The sequence below is a fragment of the Cygnus atratus genome, chromosome 7 (assembly GCF_013377495.2).
Source record: "Cygnus atratus isolate AKBS03 ecotype Queensland, Australia chromosome 7, CAtr_DNAZoo_HiC_assembly, whole genome shotgun sequence".
Taxonomy (NCBI): Eukaryota; Metazoa; Chordata; class Aves; order Anseriformes; family Anatidae; genus Cygnus; species Cygnus atratus.
Genome location: NC_066368.1, coordinates 25,074,054 through 25,092,113, shown reverse-complemented (window position 1 = coordinate 25,092,113; position 18,060 = coordinate 25,074,054). Strand labels below are relative to the sequence as shown.

The following is an 18,060-nucleotide window of genomic DNA, read 5'->3' as shown; positions in this document are numbered from 1 at the left end:
CTTCAGTAAACGAGCTGTGGGAACAGGTAAACACGCCTGTGGCTGCACGAAAGTGGCCTTTGGAAGCTGGCAGCCACTGCCGGCTTGGACACAACACTCCTTTCTGCTGGCAGAGCCTGCAGCAGCCAACAGTAGCCTGAAGCACTTACAGGAGTCATTGGGAAAAGGGAAAACTGGTTTAATTTCTTCAGGGAGGTTCGTGCTCTCCTCCTGCCCTGGGATGCTTGTGCTTTGGGACCACCTGTGTGGTGGAAAGCCCCCTTCCTTCTGCCTCCCATCCCGTGGGAGCCAGGACAAAGCTGCCACCTTCCCAGTGCTGGGAGAAGGACTCGAGACAGCAGGAGCCTTCCCAGGCTGGAAGGTAGGTTGGAAGGGGTGCTGGAAGCCCGAGTGAATACCCGCATTCATTAAGCATTGGCTGAGCCATTCAGCCCTGCCCGCAGCTCGCTCAAAAGGGAACAAAAAGCAAAGCAAGAGCCCAAATGCTCATAGCTCTCTTTGCATGCACTCTCCACCCTCCCCGTGGAAATCCCTGCTCTCAGCTCCTTTTGGGAGAAAGATGGGAGGCAGCTGGCCAAGGGACCTCGCAAATGCATAAGTTTTCTCCCCCCCCCCCCCCAAATAATTGGGGCAAATTTCTTGTTTTTCTCCCAGCAAAACCCTCCCTGGGGAAGGGCGAGCCACGTGCCTGCACAATGCTGCTGGCGGCCGGGATGTCCTCGGGGACGCTGGCTTCGTAGCTGCTCTGCAGGAAGATGGGGCGGTTGTCGTTGACGTCCAGCACAGTGACATAGACGGTGGCGGTCCCTGTGCGACGGTTCCCCGTGGGGCCGTTGTCTGTGGGGAGGGGGAAAGCAGCAGTGGGGTTTGGTCACCCCCACCTCTTTGCATGGGGGGTGCCCAGCCTTTGGCAGCTCCACCAGTGTTACCCTGGTGTCTGTTTCACTGGGAAGTAGGGGACAGGCCCAGAGGACAGGCAGCGACCCCATTAACAAGAGGGTTTGCAGTTTAATAGGGCACTTTGTGCTGGAAGGGGCTGCTGGAGGTGAGGGGTCGGGGAGGTGAGCACGGTGCAGCATCCCCGTGGCACCTGCAATGCTGTACCCCCAAAATTTCTGAGCAGGCCACTTATTTCTCCACTCAAAAGGGACACCCAAGCCTTCTGCACACAGGTACATCATTATAAAGCTCTGGGGACGGTGGCCAGGATGCCTTTGGTGCCAGGTCCTCTGCCCATGCCAGGTGGCTGGGGATGAGCTGGCAGGCACTGAACTGAAGCGTGGCTGGGCATTAGGGGAGCGATGCTGCGGTACTGGGGATAAACGGGGAAGGGAAAACCCCAGGGCCAAGGGGTGAAGTGGCTGTCTTCTAAAATCATGGTGGGACCAGGGCACGATAGTGTGCATGGGCTGTGAGGTGCTGACACCAAGCACGGGCGCTTCAGAGGTTGCAGGGACAGGGAGAAACCCTCACCGATGGCCTCCAGGATGAGAGCGTATGACGCCACCGTCTCCCTGTCCAGGCTCACGACCGTCCTCACCACCCCATCCCTGAAGCCGACGCCGAATTTGCCATCCTGGTTCCCACCTGCAGCAAGGAACAAGGACTGGGATGTCGTCTTCACCAGGGCAGGGGAAAAAAAACACCCCTGATGCGACACGTCTGGGATGCCTCGATTCAAATGCGCATTACTGGATGCCCTCCCAGCAGCATTAAGCATTAATCTTGTAGGGGACGCCCGGGGGCAAAAGCTTGCAAGTAGCAAAGAGCCCCTGGCAGAGCTGGAGCTGGTGCAGCAGAGGGCGATACCGCCCCAGTTTTGGGAACGTGAGACTCGAGCGATCCCACGCTCCTAACCACGGCGTCCCAAAAGCTGGGGCTTTCCCCTAAGCTGTACCCATTACCCATGCTGGGTGCAGGAGTTTTGAGCCAAAAACATACCCAGACCTTTAGAGAAGATCCCCAAATCCCCCCGAAAGCCAGTCTGGTGAAAATCAGCAGGAGAAAGGCTCCTCATCTGGATGAGCAGAGGGTGACTGACATACCTGTGATGAAGTAGCTGAGCTCGGCGTTGAGCCCGACGTCGGCGTCTGTGCAGTTGAGCCGGACCACCTTGAAATCCCGGGCCACATCCTCGGGCAGCGACACGTTGTAGATGGCTGGGAAGAAGGTGGGGCTCTCATCATTCACATCCAGCACTGCAAGAGGGAGAGGGGCTGAGCGTCCCCGGGGCTGCAGCCAGCTCCCCAAATCCCATCCCTGCTGCGCTGAGCATCCCAGAGCATCCCCTTGAGGATAACCCATGAATTTCGGGACCTTTGACGGTGAGGGTGCTGGTGGAGCTTTTGGAGGGCGCGCCGGCGTCGCTGGCCACCACCCGCAGGTAGTACTCAGCGATCCTCTCCCGGTCCAGCACAGCGGTGGAGGTGACGAGCCCGCTGGTGCTGTTGATGAGGAAATCCATGCGGGGCATCCCCACCTGCATGCGGTACGTCACCCGCCCGTTGGGGCCCTCGTCCAGGTCGATGGCCACCACCTGGGGGGAGAGGACAGAGGGAAGGGTGAGCATGGGGGACGAGGAGTGCCATACATAAACCCTGAGCCCTGGAGATGCCAGCTTGAAAAAAAGGGGCCTCGAGGCACCACAGGGAGCAAGGGGTGGGAGGCGCCCACCTGGAAGACAGAAGTGCCTGTGGGAAGCCCCTCGGCGATCTCAGCGGCGAAGGGCAGGTTTTGGAAGGTGGGGTCGTTGTCATTCAGGTCCAGCAGGTTGACAAACACCGTGGCGCTGCTGGTGGCTCGCAGGGGCGGCCGCCCACCTGTGGGGGAACGGGGCAGGGGGCAAGGTCAGTGCCTCCTGCCCGAGGACGAGGTCCCCACACAGGGAGAGCTCCCCAGGGGCAGGCAGGACGCTCTGTCCTTAATCCTGTCCTCCTGGCAGCACGGATGGGACAGCGCAGTGCCAACACGGGAAGGGGCAGAGTTAAGGTTAAACATGACCCCCTGCTCTTCAAAACCAGCTGGAGACATGGAAAGGGCATGCAACAAGCAGCAGCGCTGCCATCCTCCTCCAGATATTCCCTATATTTTCTGCTCGTGCCCTGCAGTGAGCCTGGGATTCACGTGCCAGGTCCCAAGGACCATCTGGCTCTGTCCCTGCCCTCAACACCCGTGTCCTCACACCCCGGCCAGCTTACAGTCAGTGACCGACACCACGATCCTGCGCATCAGCTCGGCCTCCTGTGGGTTGGGGTTCTCGCGGTCCAGCAGCACGCCGGAGGTGCGGATCTTGCCGCTGGTGCTGTTGAGGCTGTAGAACTTGTTGGGGGGGCGGATGCTGTACACCACTGTGCCGTTCTCCCCCAGGTCCGGGTCCACAGCCACCACCTGGAACGAGCAGGAATTATAACCAAGAGGCTGGCGAGGATCCGGGGCTCCCAGGTGGGGGTTCACCGGTGTCTGATAGCATGGCTGAGCTGTGTTTCCATGACGCCTCGCAGGGACTTTGCGTCCCTAAGCGCTGTATTGAATTTCACCAAAATTGTCTTGCAAGCCCAGCAGGTGCTGGCATGGCAAGGGAGCCGTGAGTACGCAGCAGCCGCTGGCTTTTTGCTTTTTAAATAAAGGCAGCTAGAAATAGGCACCCTTCAGAAAAATAAAATAAAGGGGACAAAGAGGCGTGCTAAAGAACTTGTGCTGCTGCAGAGGAAACGCTGGAAGTAATTCACTGGTGGAGTTCCCCTCCACGCCGGATATTTGGTGCTTTGCTGTTCCCTCCATGATGTTTTAATTACTGGGGACATTTCCATAAAAACAACCTCAAACCCAACTTCATTGCACTTGTAACTTCCCCAGCTCCTGTTGCTCGTCCCAGCTGACTTCCCACCGTATGGATGACAGTAATTAGCTCCCAGCCGCTAATGGGGAAGTCCACACAAGGTGACCACGGCCTCCACAGAGGCTCCCTGCCACCCTTTGGAGACATGGGGAGAGCACGGGGGGACCTGCAGGCTCCCCCAGGAGGGGCTGGGGGCTGCAAGAGACCCCATGGAGACTTGACACCTCCTGCCTCGCCTGCCAGACCTTTTGGTCCCCTCCCCAGCAGTCTTCTCTCGCAGCCTTCCCCATTACACCATTTTGTGGATTCTCCTCACTTTCCCCTCATTTATTTTCCGTTTCGTGCCCGTCATTTTTCTCCCGGCGTGATGGAGTGCAAGGCTTGTGCTCTCCTTCTCTTTTATTTCACCAGCGGGATTTGAAAGGCTGTAAATCAATGTCTTTCAGAGAGGTCCTTGAAGGAGGTCGCAGGCGAGGCTAAGAAAAGGAGAACTTGGCCAAAACCCACACAATTGGGGGAAAAAAAATAACCCCAGCAGAGCGGAGAAACACATGGGATGGGCAGCGAGAAGGAACCTTTAGGACTGACATCTACAAGGCTTGGGGAGGAAACCTGGCTGTGGGAGGGGGAGGAGGAGGAGAAGGAGGAGGCTTTGTCAGCTGCCTCCCCACGCACGTACTGTGGTGACATCTGAGTTGGGGGGGGTCATTTCCACCAGGTTGATGAAGTAGGGCTCGTCCTTCCACGTGGGGTAGTTGTCATTGATGTCTAGCAGCGTGATGTTCACCTGCAAGGCAGAACTCAGGCTCAGCTGCCACCACATCTGCGCGAGCAATAGGGGTGGTGGTGGTTTATTTTTTTTTTTCTTTTCTTGTCCTAATTGCTGTTTGTGTTGCACAAAGCCTATTTTTGCCTTTCAGTGAAGGTATCAGGAGAGCATCCTCCCATCTGGAGCCCTGAAAGTGAACACAGCACCCCAAGGTGTGTCCTGCCTCTGGGATGCTCCATGGGGAGCTTCCAGTTTCCAACCCGGATCCTACCCCTCCTGATGGCCCTCAGCACAGTGACAATTGTTTTAGGGAACTCTTTGGCACAAAAGAAATGTTTCTCTGTTCTGTGGGATATCCCTCCTACAACCCAGCCAGGCATTCGGGGAGAAAAAGAACCCAAATGCAATTAAATGCTCCAACATGGGGCCATAGAGATGGGTCCTTGCCTTCTGACCTGACATTTCCAGAGATTTTTAGAGCCCCTTTTGCAAACGAGAGGAGCGTCAGCGAGGGGCAAGGCAAAGCCATAGCCAAGATGCTCCAATCTGCTGCACAACGGCCCACACCTCCACCAGACCCTTCCGAGGAGCCCACGAATCAAAGAAGCAGTTGGAAGCCCTTGATCCAGGCAGTGTGTGAATAGCAGTCATCAGGCACAACTAAGCGCTCCTGCAGGCTCTCCAACCAAGCATTTTCTCAAGAGGCACTGACAAAGAGAGCTGTGCTGCTGGAGGAACACGCTCCTGCTGCCGCGATCGCGTGGAGAGACGGACATGCAAAGCACTAGAAGGTCAAGTGGCGCCGCGGTACATGGCTGGCCGGGATGGAGAGCCTCATTTCCAGACCTACACACCCTGGCGAGGCATTCTGCACAGGCTGTGGGCAGCAGGAGAGGCACCAGGCTGTCCTGGGGAAGGTCCTGGGGCCAGCCCGCACTCACCATGGCAATGCCCGTCTTCTGGTGGTGCCCCACACCCCCGTCCACGGCCCGGACAATGAGGATGTATTCGGATTTGGCCTCTCGGTCCAGCAGAGATGTGGTCGTGATCTCCCCTGCAGCCAGAGGGGACGAGAGGGATGGGGGATGTTGTATGGTCACTTCCCACCCAGGGCCTGGGGAACAGCAGCACTGGTGGAAAAGGGGATGTGCCATAATGGAGACGGAAGGGACCCTGGAAGGGATTTACAGGCATTGTCCTGTAAATATATGAAGATACCCATGCCCTCCCTTCCTCCTGGGGGCTATGTGCTGTTTTGGGCCCCCCAAACCCCAAAAGAGCCTGTTCTACGCATGGTGCCCGAGCTGCTCTACAGAAGCACTGGCACACCATTGGAAAAGCTCATCCACACAATGATTGGAGGGGCAAAACTAATCCCGGCAAGGGAAATTTGCAGGGCTAAAGGTCTTCCTAAAATACATCTGCCTTCAAACTCTCGTGGCACCGACTAATTCGTGCACTGAAAAAATTAATCACAGGACAAGTGGTTTGAGCGTACAGGTGTCGTAATGATGGATGGCTCCTGCCCGCAGACTGGCACCCAGCTGAGCTCAGTCTTGTAGGGCAGGCTTGGAGAGCCTGGACTTGGAGCCCTGGTGGATAGCTCTTGGCTTCTCCCATGTCCCAGGACACACCATCATCACCCCTTCCCTCCTTCCTAGACCCCCATGTGCAGCTTCACTTGGGGATGCTGGACAGACGGACAAAAGGAGCTCCTTGCTGCAGTGGTTGCAGCTTTGTCAGCATTCCTGCCCTTAATAAACCAAAAAGATGCCCATGAGGAAGGAAGCATTCATTCACTAGGCCTTTGACTAATGCAAGCCCTAGCAGCCAAACTGCCAGCTTTTTCTCAAGGTCCCCTGGGACCTTCTGCTGGTGCCTCTCCCAAAACCTCCCCGGTGACCCAGTCTGGCCTCTCCCTTACATCGTGTTTCTCCTAAGCAGGCTGCTTGGAAAGGAGCTTGGGAAGGGGGAAACAAAAGGGAAGAAAACTGGGGGAAAAATGAGGAATGGAGAAGAGGGAGCACGCACACGGAGGCTCACCTGAGCGAGCGTTGATCCGAAAATGAGAGGAGCCCTCCAGGGAATAGATGATCGACTCCTGCCCGTACTCCCTGGACCGGTCCAGGTCCGTGGCATTGAGGAACAGCACGGTAGCACCTTGTAGGGGGGGGAAAGAAACGAGGGCTGGAGAAGTCATCCACCCCATCACCCTGTCCCCCAGCACCTCAAGCAGTCCCCCATTGACCGAGGGGCTCCTATACCCCAGGCTGGCTGTGACACCCCCATGGCCCCAGGGGCTGCCTGGAGAGGAGCATGACTCTTACCTGCCATGATGTCCTCCATGACAGCTATCACGTAGGAGGGTTTGCTGAACGTGGGCGGGTTGTCGTTCTCGTCCTGCAGCAAAGACAAGGGCAAGAATTTGGCTGGGAGGAGGGCGCTGAGCTGGGGACGGTGTGAGAGGCTGCTGTGGGTGGAGGATGCTCCCGCATCGCAAGACCAGCTCATGGAGGAAGGTGCAGAGGGCTGAGCACCAAATTCAGCTGCACAGAGAGGGAAGGATGGAGCTGCTGGGGTGTTAAAGCACTGCTACAGGATTGTTGTTGTGCTGGGGCTGCTCCAGAGATGTTTTCTCAGGCTCAGCTGCTCCTGCTGCCACCGAACTGGATATCAGAGGCAATTTCACGTGCCAACGATGCCCATCACACTGTAATTAAATTGCCATCCTCTGCTCCCGTTTCTGGAAGCAGGTGGTCTTTAGTCAGCCAGAGCATCACCCGGCTCTCCCCACCGGGGCAAGGAGGAAACTGCAACCATCCCCAAGGCAAACCAGTGAAGGGGGAGCTGGAAATGGAGAGACCTCACCCTCAGAGACCTGCAGCTACACCACGGTTGAGTTTAGGTGTGTACAAGCCAGGGCAGCTGCCACACCCTTTCGTTAGCGGTCCTGAGTTAATCAGGCCGTGCTCAGCATCGCCACAGCACTGTGAACCAGCTCCTGGGGAGGCAGGGGCTCATTTCTGGCCAGCTCTCCACCTGGGCAGAGTTATGGGAAGCCCGCTGCAGGACAGGGTTGGTCCCTCGTCCCACATGAAGCCCCAAAAGCCCTTCAAAAAGCTGCTTGCCCCAAGCGGGGCGTCAGCGAGCGAGGCAGAGGCTTATTAGCGCTGATATCTCCCCGGCTCCCGGCACCGCGCGCGCTATTAGTTCTGACTCGGCGGCTCCTGCTACAAAGCGTATTGTCCCCTAATGGGAGATCTACAAGGCGAGTTTGACTTCTTTATTAAAAACCAACAACCAAAGGAGGAAAAAAAATCCCCTCCCTTCCCACTTGCTATCGCTCTGCCTTTTCATGGCTCTTTTTTCCTGAAGTGCCGTTGTCAAACGTTTCCTCCTCATTTTCTTCCTGTTCTCCCCATTATATATATTCTTTTTACCCAGTTGAGAGAAAACCCCTTTGGCTGAGAAGCACAAAAGTGACGTCTACTTGAAAGCCACCAGCGGACAGTCAGCCAGGAGGTGATGATCAGTAGAAGCGTGCTCTTCGGGTAGACTTGTTCATGTTGAGCAACGTAGGGGCGAAGGGGTGTCCCTGGCCACTGCTGCCCCCCGTCTCTGCCTGGTCCCCCATGGGACATCCTTCACCTCATACTTACAAACACCTCGATGGTGACAGGGACGGTGCTGTTGAGTGGTGGGTTGCCGGCATCCTTGGCCATCACGGTCAAGTAGATGACCCCGTTGGTGACCTGCTCGTAGTCCAGGGGGTGGTTCACGCTTATCACTGGAAGGAAGCAAGGCGTGGTGCTCAGCACTGGACAGGATGGGTTGGGGACAGCCTGTCGACACCACCTTGGTGCTCACCTCCGTACCCTTCCAACACCGTGATGTCGAAATACTCGCGGAAGGCAGACGCCTGCACGATGCTGTACGTGATCTGGTTGTTGGGAGACGAGTCCTCGTCAGACGCCTAGGTGTGACAGGAGGCAAGGGGTGAGCACGGGAGCTGGTCCTGGCCCTGCGAGGAGGGATGGTGGATGGGGACCTCGCCCCTGCTCGTCCCTTACCCGGAGTCGGACCACCTGGGTGACGGAGGGCTCATTCTCACGCAGCGCCCCCAGGTACGCCTCCTTCTGGAAGGTGGGCACGTTGTCGTTGACGTCCAGGATGTTGATCCTGGCGCGCCCCGCCGTCTCCTCCCCGCCGCCGTCCCGGGCAATGATGGTCAGGGTGTAGCGCTGCGTGGTCTCAAAGTCCAGCCGAGCCGTCAGCAGGATCACGCCCGTGTCCTTATCCAGGGAGAAACTGGGGGAGAGAGGGGGGCAAGCCCTGGTGACCAAACACTGGAGATGGGGAGATGTTAGCCTGACGGTGGGATGAGTGGCACATGTTCAAGGCAGCACAGTGCCTTTGTCCAGGTAGGACACAAAGGGCATCCTAAATTTGCCACGTGAGCTCTCAATGAGTTAGGAGGGGTTCTGAGGATCAACATTATCCCGGTGGTTCAGCCACTTACCGGTCAGGGTCATCGCTGAAGAAGTAACTGACTTTCCCATAGGTGCCCACGTCATTGTCAGTTGCCTAAAAAAAAAAAAAAAAGTTAGTTAATAAATGAAGCTACATATGGGAATTGCACACACCAGCGGATCCATCACGACTCACGGAAAACCTTCATTTACATTCTTGCCTAAAGAGGGTTCATCTCTTTGCCAGGTGGCGTGCTCTGGGGCGGGTCGGTAGATGCTCAGCCCAGCCAACCCTCCACCTCCTCCAGCAGCATCCGCAGCAGATGCTGCCTCCAACATCCACCCAAAACGGGTGTGCAAGCCCAAACTTCTTCTTCCTTCCCTACCACCCTCGTCTCTCTGCCCACCTCGTACGCTGCTGCTGAGCACCCAATGGAGCTGGGGATGGGGATCTTTGGGCTCTTTGGGGGATCCTTGACTGGCCACCAGCTGGAGATAGCATCTCTCCAGCACTCAGCACCATCTCCAGAAACTCCACTGGTGGGGACTGTTATGCCTCCTGACTTGCACCGACATGCTGAGCTAATCTGGGAAGCGCGCATGAAATATGGCAATTTGAGGCAGACGAGATTTTCAAGAAAACAGAGACGAGAGCTGTCTGCTGCGAGCAGCCCTGTTTCCACAGAGGAGAGTCCAGCAGAGAAATTCTAATCAGAAAGCTACAAAATATGTACGGAAGAAGAAGGATGACCTGGGAAGCACAAATCCTGACAGGCTTTGCCACGGGAAGGCTTTGCCTCCGGGCGAGGTGTGAGAGACTCAGTGTGCCAGCTCCAGAGGAGCGAGGCGAGATTTATGTGTGTTTTAAAGACTTTTCTCTAATGAATATATAAAATATGCATGAATGGAGGCAAGAAACAAGGGCCAGAAAATGTTATATTTAGATGAAGGAAGTGGAATATAAGCCCCAAAATATACCTCCCCTCCCCCCAGTATATTTTCTAAATTGAGTCCTGACTGGATTACTTAGACACCACCAAGCCTCTGAAAAAGCAGGGTCAAAGACACATTTTATGTCCAGATACCATCAAGAGGCTGTATTTTAGGACTGGCATGGAGCACAACCCGCTCCCGAAACCCTCCTGATTTATTGGCAGCCTTGGGTACCCTTGCCAGCAGAGCAGGAGTTTGAGCTCATCTCACTGCCCCCCCACCTGCCATGCCATGGGGTGAAAGTGTGAAAACTCGCCCGAATTCACTCATTTTTCCCCCAAAATGCTTCCTTACCCTGGCTGGTTAATCGTTGCTGCTTCACGCCAGCTGAAGCGTGTCCTGGTGGAGCCGACCTTCCAGCCCAACCCATTTTGCTGATTTTCCTCCCCACTGCTCAGACTTGATTTCTATTTGTGCACGCTGGACTCAGCCAAACAGAGCAAACCTACCCAAATCCACCCTGCCTGCAGCCATCCCTCTTGGGCCAGCTGCTCCTTGGAGGACACCGGTGGAGATGCCCCTTCCCTTGGAGTGCCTTTGGGCACCTCATCATCACCTGCGACCTCAACTTTCCAGCCAGGATTTTTCCCAGGCTCTATGTCTGTGCTCACAGCCCTAGGTCCCATTAATCCCTAACTGCTTGGGACAAGAAAGGCATTTTCCACGCACCTGGATCGGCTGGTGATGAGATAATGATTTACAGGGGACCTGCCAGGACCACAAAGCACGGGCAAAACTAATTCCCTTCATTTGGCCCCGTGCGATTGCACTTGTAAGTGCTTATTGCAGTGACAGACAACGCCGGGAAAGTGTAATTTTCTGCTGCTGGGCTAAAAAAATATAGGGAAGGAGGAAGGTGAAGAGAAGGTCAGCGCAGAGCTGCGCGGCGCACAGGGCCAGCAGCCCTTGGTGTTGCTGCTGGGCCAGCTAAAAGTGCCACCAAGGCAAATAAAGGCACGGAGCCACGGTGCCAGGCAGCCTGATTCTGCCCCGTACAGCTGAGTGAGCTGAGCTGAGCTAGCTCTGTTTGCACCGGGGAAGACAAGAGGTGGTCATGCTCGAGGGCTCTGTTAGTGCTGAGCAGGAGGTGATGCACTTGTGTGCGACAGGGAATATGCAAAAAGCCCAAACCACATGTGTTCAGCATGTTTAATTTTGGATCCTTGTGCATTTCTGCATTACCAAACTTTTTACCTCTAAATGGTAGAAAAGATGCTCGGATGCTCGACCCACGGGAGTGGTAACACGCACATTCTTGCAAAGCAGTCCCGAGACAGAACGAGGAGAAGAGCCAAAATCCTGATGGCTTCGCAGGGCTTTTCTCAATGTTTCCCTCCAGATCGGTCCCCTCGCCACCCGGTCCCCTCCGGCACCCAGGCCGGGGAGGAGAAGCATCTGGCTGGAAGTTTCCCCGGGCTCTACCTCAAGCAGCTATCAAATGGCTTTGGCGGCTGCTCGCCTGTTGCCCGGAATATTAAGAGGGGATTTGCCCGCTGGAGTCTGCAAAGGGCAGGATGAAAGCATAGGTCCACAGCTGTCCCTTCACGAGCTGTCACCGGCACAGAGCTTTGCTCAAAACCACATTTATGCAGCGCAACTCGGGGAGAGTCCTGGGAAGAGGCAGCGTGGATAACCCACGGGATCCACCGCAGGGATGCTGCAGGTGATGCCGACCCCAAACACACAGCCTAGACCTTTGTCCCACCTCTTGGGCACAAATATTTCACCTGTCTCCCTTTCGCCCCATGAGCTCGCCCCGCATCCGTCCTTCCCCACCGTGCCGGGCGAGCGGCTCTGCCCTCCTGTGTGGATCCGCGGGAGAGGGCACACCGCGCAATTTGTTCAGGAAACAATGGCAATGTTTGACATGTCGTAAGGATTGATGGAGCAGAAATTTACATGGGAGAATTCATTTTTAAACAGCTCCACGGAGCCCCGGCGCTTTGCTGGTAATGGTTTCGACATTCATCATCTGCCGAGCCCGACTGAACGACTCCGCAAACTACCCGAGATTAACTCTGCTCGCAGCAGCTCGGCGGGATGAGCAGGGATGTGCTTAAAGAGACAAAAGCTGTGCACGCCAATCTGCCGACCAAAAAAATGCAATAATCCATCAAAACCTGCTGGAGGGGGGTGAGGAGAAGCCCACACCAGGGTGTGTCGCTCCTCGTTGGGGCTGAAGGATGAGCAGCTGGGGGTCAGTACCCAGTGGCTGCAGGGCAGAGGTAGCCAGAAGCCCACCAAAAGGCTGATTTGGGTCTGTCTGGATGGGAATGGGATGGGATGGGTGAATGCTGGGGTTCCCATGGGCTCTCCAGGAGCGGGTCACGGCTCTGCCCGTGCTCCTCCGCTACCTTTGTTTCCCGGCCTCATCCCCCCTTACCCTGCACTCAGAATCCAGGAAATAAAAATTGATGGGGAGCAAATTGCTTTGGCCAGGAGCTCGCTGCTTAAAAGAGTCGTAGCAGGAAAGCAATTACCCGACGTCAGAAAGCTGTCAGGGCGCCGCACTGACCGGCCGTGATTCTCGCCTGCCTGCCTCGCCAGGCGGGCACGGGGACAAGGGGCTGGCAAGGCAGTGTCCCCACACTGAATATCTGAGCCACCCCAGCCTGCTAACAAACTAGAGGCTCTTCTTAAATGCCAGCTCTGGCCTTCAGAGCGGGGGAACAGCAGCCAAGCCCTGGCACGTCCTGCATGATGATTCAGGGTGCGAAGGAGAAAGAGATAAGGCAGAGTTGCCACAAGAAGTAACCACCGGGCTGCAAAGCCGGATAGAGGAAGCTGGTGGAAAACCTTCTTAAAGCACCGGCTTCCCAGATGGAAGCTGCTTTTTCCCCAACCTGGCGGGAGGCGGCAATCAGGCAGCCGTGATTAGCCGCAACGGAGGGATGGAGGTGAGGAGTGAGCAGGGAGATGCCCAGCCGCCCCAAGCAGGGCTTCAATCGCTACTAACGACCCCAGAGGGCTCTGGAGGGGGGGGGGGGAAAAATAGCCAATCAACCCCCCTGGGAACAGCAGAGCCTTCCCCACCTCTGCTCCGGGCTCCTTGATTGTGTTTTCTAACAGCATCCCTGCAGCAGCAGCGCCTCGCCGGCCAGGTTAACACTTGCCTGGGCGGCCGTGCTTTAGTGGCCGGAGAGCACAGGTTCAGCCGCGAGCCAAGGGACACTGTGCTGAACCTAGCCCTTTAGCACGAGCCTCAAACACGATATTTTGTCCCCCTGTCCCACCCCCAAGGTGACACCAAGCCAGCTGAGGTGCCCTCCTGGGTGGGTTTTGCTGGAGCACCGCGACAGAGCCGGGCGCGAGTCCCCCGCTAATGAGCCGTATTGATTTCATATTCTCCTGTTGTCCGCCCAAATGGCAAGCGGCACGTCTGATGGATTAAATAACCACACAATTGCCTGGCTGACATCTCAATCACTGCGCCGGTAGGTCGCTAATGAATTTTACGGCCCAGCAAAACGAGAGAAATTAAGGTCAGAGTCCGATGCAGGAAATATAAATCCCTAGTGAGCTCTGAAATATTCCCAGTGCCCCCCTGCCCGCAGCCCCATCTCCCTTTTTAGTTCAACAAGGGGTAGCAAGCCGAAAATGCATCCCTGAGATGTGGAGGTCCTCCTAGAGAGACCAAGGGAGATGCTCCTTGTTCATCCCAAAGAGGAACATGCTCCAGGAGGACACCTCATTCATTCCCCAGGGACCCCAAATGCCACCCCAGCCTCCACCACACAGCACACGGCTGCTTCTCGGAGCCTTTTAAGGGCTGCAGAGCCTCAGTTTTGCCGCCGTGCCTGTCCCTTTTTGGGGGCTGCGGTTCCTTTTTTGCCACCTCTGCACTTTGCAGCCGCGCATTTATCCTGACAGCTCCATCAGGACGTGGCGCGGCTGCGAAAGCTGCAGTAAGTGTCTCTCTCCTCGGCTGTCATGATTCCTATTCCACCCCATTTCGGTCTTACGGATTGATATTTAGATTAAAGAGATAAACACAGCCAAAGAGCACTGGGCCCTGACAGCAAGACGAGGACTTCAGATCCGTCAATCACGCTGCTACCTGGAAACCTCCTCCTCCCTTTCCCTGTATTTACAGAGCCGAACCGAGAGGAATATTTAAAAGGAACAAGGGGTGTGAGCAGGTTTTTTTAAAAAAAGGGGCAAGCACAAAGAAGAAAAGCCGCTCATGTTTAACTTTCCAGACAATTTGGAATCGCCTGCTTTGATTATTTAACTATTTACTGTTTCATGTATGTGCTGCTTGCCTCTCCTCTCGCAGATAAAGGATTCAATTTTCTCCTGAGCACCAGGGAAATTGGACGTGATTTCGCTCTGTTTAAGCACAGCTGGAGCGGGGGCACACGGGGGGGCTTGCGAACAACGGGCCTGATTAAGATGCTAACGGGGAGGCTGGCGCTGACATTCGCCCCACCTTGTCACCTCCTGTCCCCATCCGCAGGCACGTGAGCCTTGCCTGGGCTCTCATCCCGACACGATAAATCCCAAATATTTCCGTGGCCGTGCCAAAGGCTTCCCAGCAAGGATGAGCTGCCCCAAAACAGGTCCGTCCCTCGCCTCCACCCCACAATTGGGAGCCCAGAGGAGGGAGAGGGCATGGGGCAGGCTCTGATTGAGAGAGCGATTTGCATGTTAAATAGCTGCTTATTGATGTCCAGGGTGGGAAAACCACGTTATTACTTTCTTGCTGCCTGGTGTTCACGGATGGGTGGAAAGAAGGGAAGGGAAATCAGGGCGGGATTGATTTTCCCATCCCCAACGCGAGGCCGAAGAGAGATCGAAGCAGCAGCAGCCAACTGACAGCTGGGTGGGGAAGGAGAGAAACTTTGCCAAGCAAATTAAAGGTTGCTTAAATGAGGAGAGTAATGGAAGGTTAATTAGCACATTTACTTCATTAGGCTCTTACTAACAAGGTTTCTCCCAGGGAAGCGAGGTGGCAAAAGGGGGGAGCTGGGGAAAGGTCTGTGGGCTGCTGCTGAAGATCTATGGGGAAAGCAAGCCCAAAGCCTCAAACCCCACCATTGGGGGGTGTTTTAGTGCTCTGCAAAGCCTCAGCAGCCCCCTCAGAAGGCTCCTGGGCTCTGGAGGCTGTGGGGGAGCATCACCAGGCCCAGCTTGCCAGCTGCATCCCTGGGGGGACTGGACAGGGGTGACCAGAGGGCTCGGGGAGGTGGGATTACTTCCCACGTTTCTCCAGAGAATTGTTTTCCTCCAGGCCCTTCAAGGCAAATGAGAGGCATTGTCGTGGTTAAAAAAACAAGTTCCTCGCTGTTTGTTTGGGCTTTAACGATTTTGGTTATCGGAGCTTTTCAGGAGGGCTTGGCGGTGCAGATCTGTAGGATATGAGGAGCTTAAGGAGACCTCCCGCCCCTTAATTCCTCCCTCCCGCTGCCTTGTCTTACTGCCCTTCCCCATCCCTCCAGGTCTAACAAATACAGCAGCAAGTGAGCAGGAGACGCGTGCCCACCCCTCTGAATCCGAGCAGACAGGAGGGGATGCTGAGCCCCCCACTCCTCTGGTAGGAAGCTTGGGGTCTTGGTGGCCCTACAAGCGAGGTCCCACAGCTTCTTCCACCCCAAAAAGCTTCTCAGCTGAATGATCCCTTCTGGTGCCCACACCCCACATCCCAAGGGAGCCCCATAAGGGTTGTCCCCAGCCCCACCATCCTCAGCACGATGAGAGGCTCGGGATGGCCAGCAGACCTCCAGGGCTGGGAAAAAGGGAGCAGAGACCTCCGCACCCATTGGTCACAGACCCACAGCTTGGAGCAGGGGGAATTCATCCTTCCCCACAACAGATTTATCCTTTTGTGGTCCAAGAGCATCACTCGCATCAAGAAAGCCACCAGCTGCGCTCGGCCAGGGGTGTCAAGCACCCCGGTTAATTTAGGGTGCAGCATATGCTCTCAGCGCCTCTTGCTCCTGGAGGGCACAAAGTTATATACTGGCTGCCTGCTTGCTCAAGAAGTGTGAAATTCTTTCCCTGACCTTTGCTGTAACGTTATTAAAAGGTTTCATGGCCAGTTGTTTCAGAAAAAAAAATAATAATATTTCAATATCTGTTGGTAGCTGGGGCAGAACTGAGAGAGGGAAGTTTGGGTGGGAAGAGGCTCAGGCACGGGTAGGATTTCCCTTGAAGCTGGGCCCTCCAGATGTTCCCCTGCAAGCAAGTAGCTCCCCGAATCCGTATGATAAATGCATCTCATGGATGGAATTAAACGGATGGATGGATGGGTAGGGAGAGGAGGGGATGCGAAGCAGAGAACGGAGAGCAGGCAAAAACCTTAGAGGGCGGACGAGGCTGAGTGATGCTGGAAGGGACCTGGGGGTGTCCGAGGAGCCCCAGGGACACAGATCTGACCCCACACCAGCAAAGGGAAGGGCAGGGAGCAGGAGGCAGCAGCAGCTGCCTGCTCCTGGGGTTGTTCCACGGCTGATTTATAGGGTAACAGGCACAGTTAGGGGCTGAAACGCTGTGGAGACGAATGGCCGTTTGTCACTGCAAACGGAGTCTCCTTTTGCCTATTTTTTTCAGCGGTAGCATCCTCATGTCCAGCATCCCTGCGGTGTCTGGGATGGTTTGGGAAAGCCGCATCCCGCAGCAGGAGCAGGAGGAGGAGGAGCCCGAAGGCTGTGAAAAGTTTGGGATCAGCTGGGAGGGCAAAGCTGGATTTCAGCGCTAATTGCATCCATTCTGATTTATCACGGAGGATTCAACTCCTGGCGGTTTTGCGTGTGCTCCGAAATGCTGGCATAGCTGGAAGTTGGGGGAAGAGGAGAGGCAGTAACAACCTCATTGTTCAGCGCCTGACGGCCTGACTAGCTCAACATCTGCTTGAAATATTAATAACTGTCAGATGGGAACAGCTCGGGGGCTCTGTGCAGTTTCACACCATCTGTTTGTAGAGTAAACACACTTACACACCGAACCCTTTTGTCAGGGCTCTTCTTCTCGGGATGGGCAGGCAGGTATGGAGGGGCCACAACCGCTTCACCCCAAAGCATCGCATGGCTTTTGGTGCTCCTCTTTGGGATATTTCTCATCCCAGAGGAGCAGCCCTGGCCAGCAGCAGCCCTGGCCAGCAGCACCACTCCACAACACTTCAATCCACCCCATTCCACACTCCGCTCCCCGCTTTCCCCATCCTTTCCTTGGCTCAACAGCCCTCGATTTGCTCACCGCACGCGGGATCTGCATCTGGGATGCTCCTACTCACGTGGACCTGCAGCACGGTGGTGCCCACGGTGGCGTTCTCCAGGAGGCTGACGTTGTAGAGGGCCTTGCTGAAGACGGGCCGGTTGTCGTTCTCGTTGAGGAGGCTGATCTTCACACGCGCGAAGCCGACATGGTCGGGGATGCTCTCGTTTGCAAAGAGCTGGGTGGGGAGGCAAGGGGAGAGTTGGAGCTTCTGCAAAATTACCCATTATTTTAAAAATGTTAATGCAGAAAATAACTCCCTTCCTCTTGGCTCTAGCCAACCTCAATGTTTTACACCCCATCGCCCCATCCCTCGCGCCGCTGTACCGAAAACTCATAGCGGGGAATGGTCTCGAAGTCCAGCGGCACGGCCACGCGGACGCGGATGTCCGCCTTCCCCTGGATGGAGGTGGGCGAGATGATGAAGTGGTTGGAGTTGTTGCCCACCAGGTAGACCTCAAAAACGCTGTTGGGGCCCTAGGAAGGGGAGAGGAAGGCCAGTTACCCAAGGCACATGGCTTGGCGCCGGCCTCAAGAACTCGTTGTTTTTTTTTGACACTTGACCACCGAGCACTGCTGACCCAAGCAGCATCCCTGCTCGCCCTCCTCCCCGCAAAACCGTGCTGCATCTCCTCCACGTGTCTCCTGCCTCTGCTGGGGTCCCTGCGGCACGCGAAAGCCCCTTTTTGTGGCAGCGAGATGTGAGGGATTTGCTGGGAATCCAGCGAGGAGCACGTTAGTTGGAGGCGCAAGATAAAAGTTGAAACATCAAAAGAAAC

General features: G+C 55.8%; 1 protein-coding gene across 1 annotated transcript in view; it reads right to left on the bottom strand.

Moving 5' to 3' along the window:
- Window positions 1-18,060, bottom strand: part of CDH23 (cadherin related 23) — a 131,489-nt gene that overhangs the window by 32,956 nt on the left and 80,473 nt on the right. Inside the window, exons 13-28 of the mRNA XM_035537012.2 lie at window positions 17,609-17,758; window positions 17,301-17,459; window positions 9,127-9,191; window positions 8,678-8,915; window positions 8,475-8,580; window positions 8,267-8,394; window positions 6,935-7,007; window positions 6,651-6,767; window positions 5,549-5,661; window positions 4,518-4,625; window positions 3,198-3,387; window positions 2,674-2,819; window positions 2,317-2,536; window positions 2,046-2,198; window positions 1,474-1,587; window positions 689-837 (exon numbers count right to left, since the gene is read on the bottom strand). Coding sequence (XP_035392905.2) covers window positions 689-837; window positions 1,474-1,587; window positions 2,046-2,198; window positions 2,317-2,536; window positions 2,674-2,819; window positions 3,198-3,387; window positions 4,518-4,625; window positions 5,549-5,661; window positions 6,651-6,767; window positions 6,935-7,007; window positions 8,267-8,394; window positions 8,475-8,580; window positions 8,678-8,915; window positions 9,127-9,191; window positions 17,301-17,459; window positions 17,609-17,758 — 2,229 coding nt within the window. The remainder of the gene's footprint in view (window positions 1-688; window positions 838-1,473; window positions 1,588-2,045; window positions 2,199-2,316; window positions 2,537-2,673; window positions 2,820-3,197; window positions 3,388-4,517; window positions 4,626-5,548; window positions 5,662-6,650; window positions 6,768-6,934; window positions 7,008-8,266; window positions 8,395-8,474; window positions 8,581-8,677; window positions 8,916-9,126; window positions 9,192-17,300; window positions 17,460-17,608; window positions 17,759-18,060) is intronic.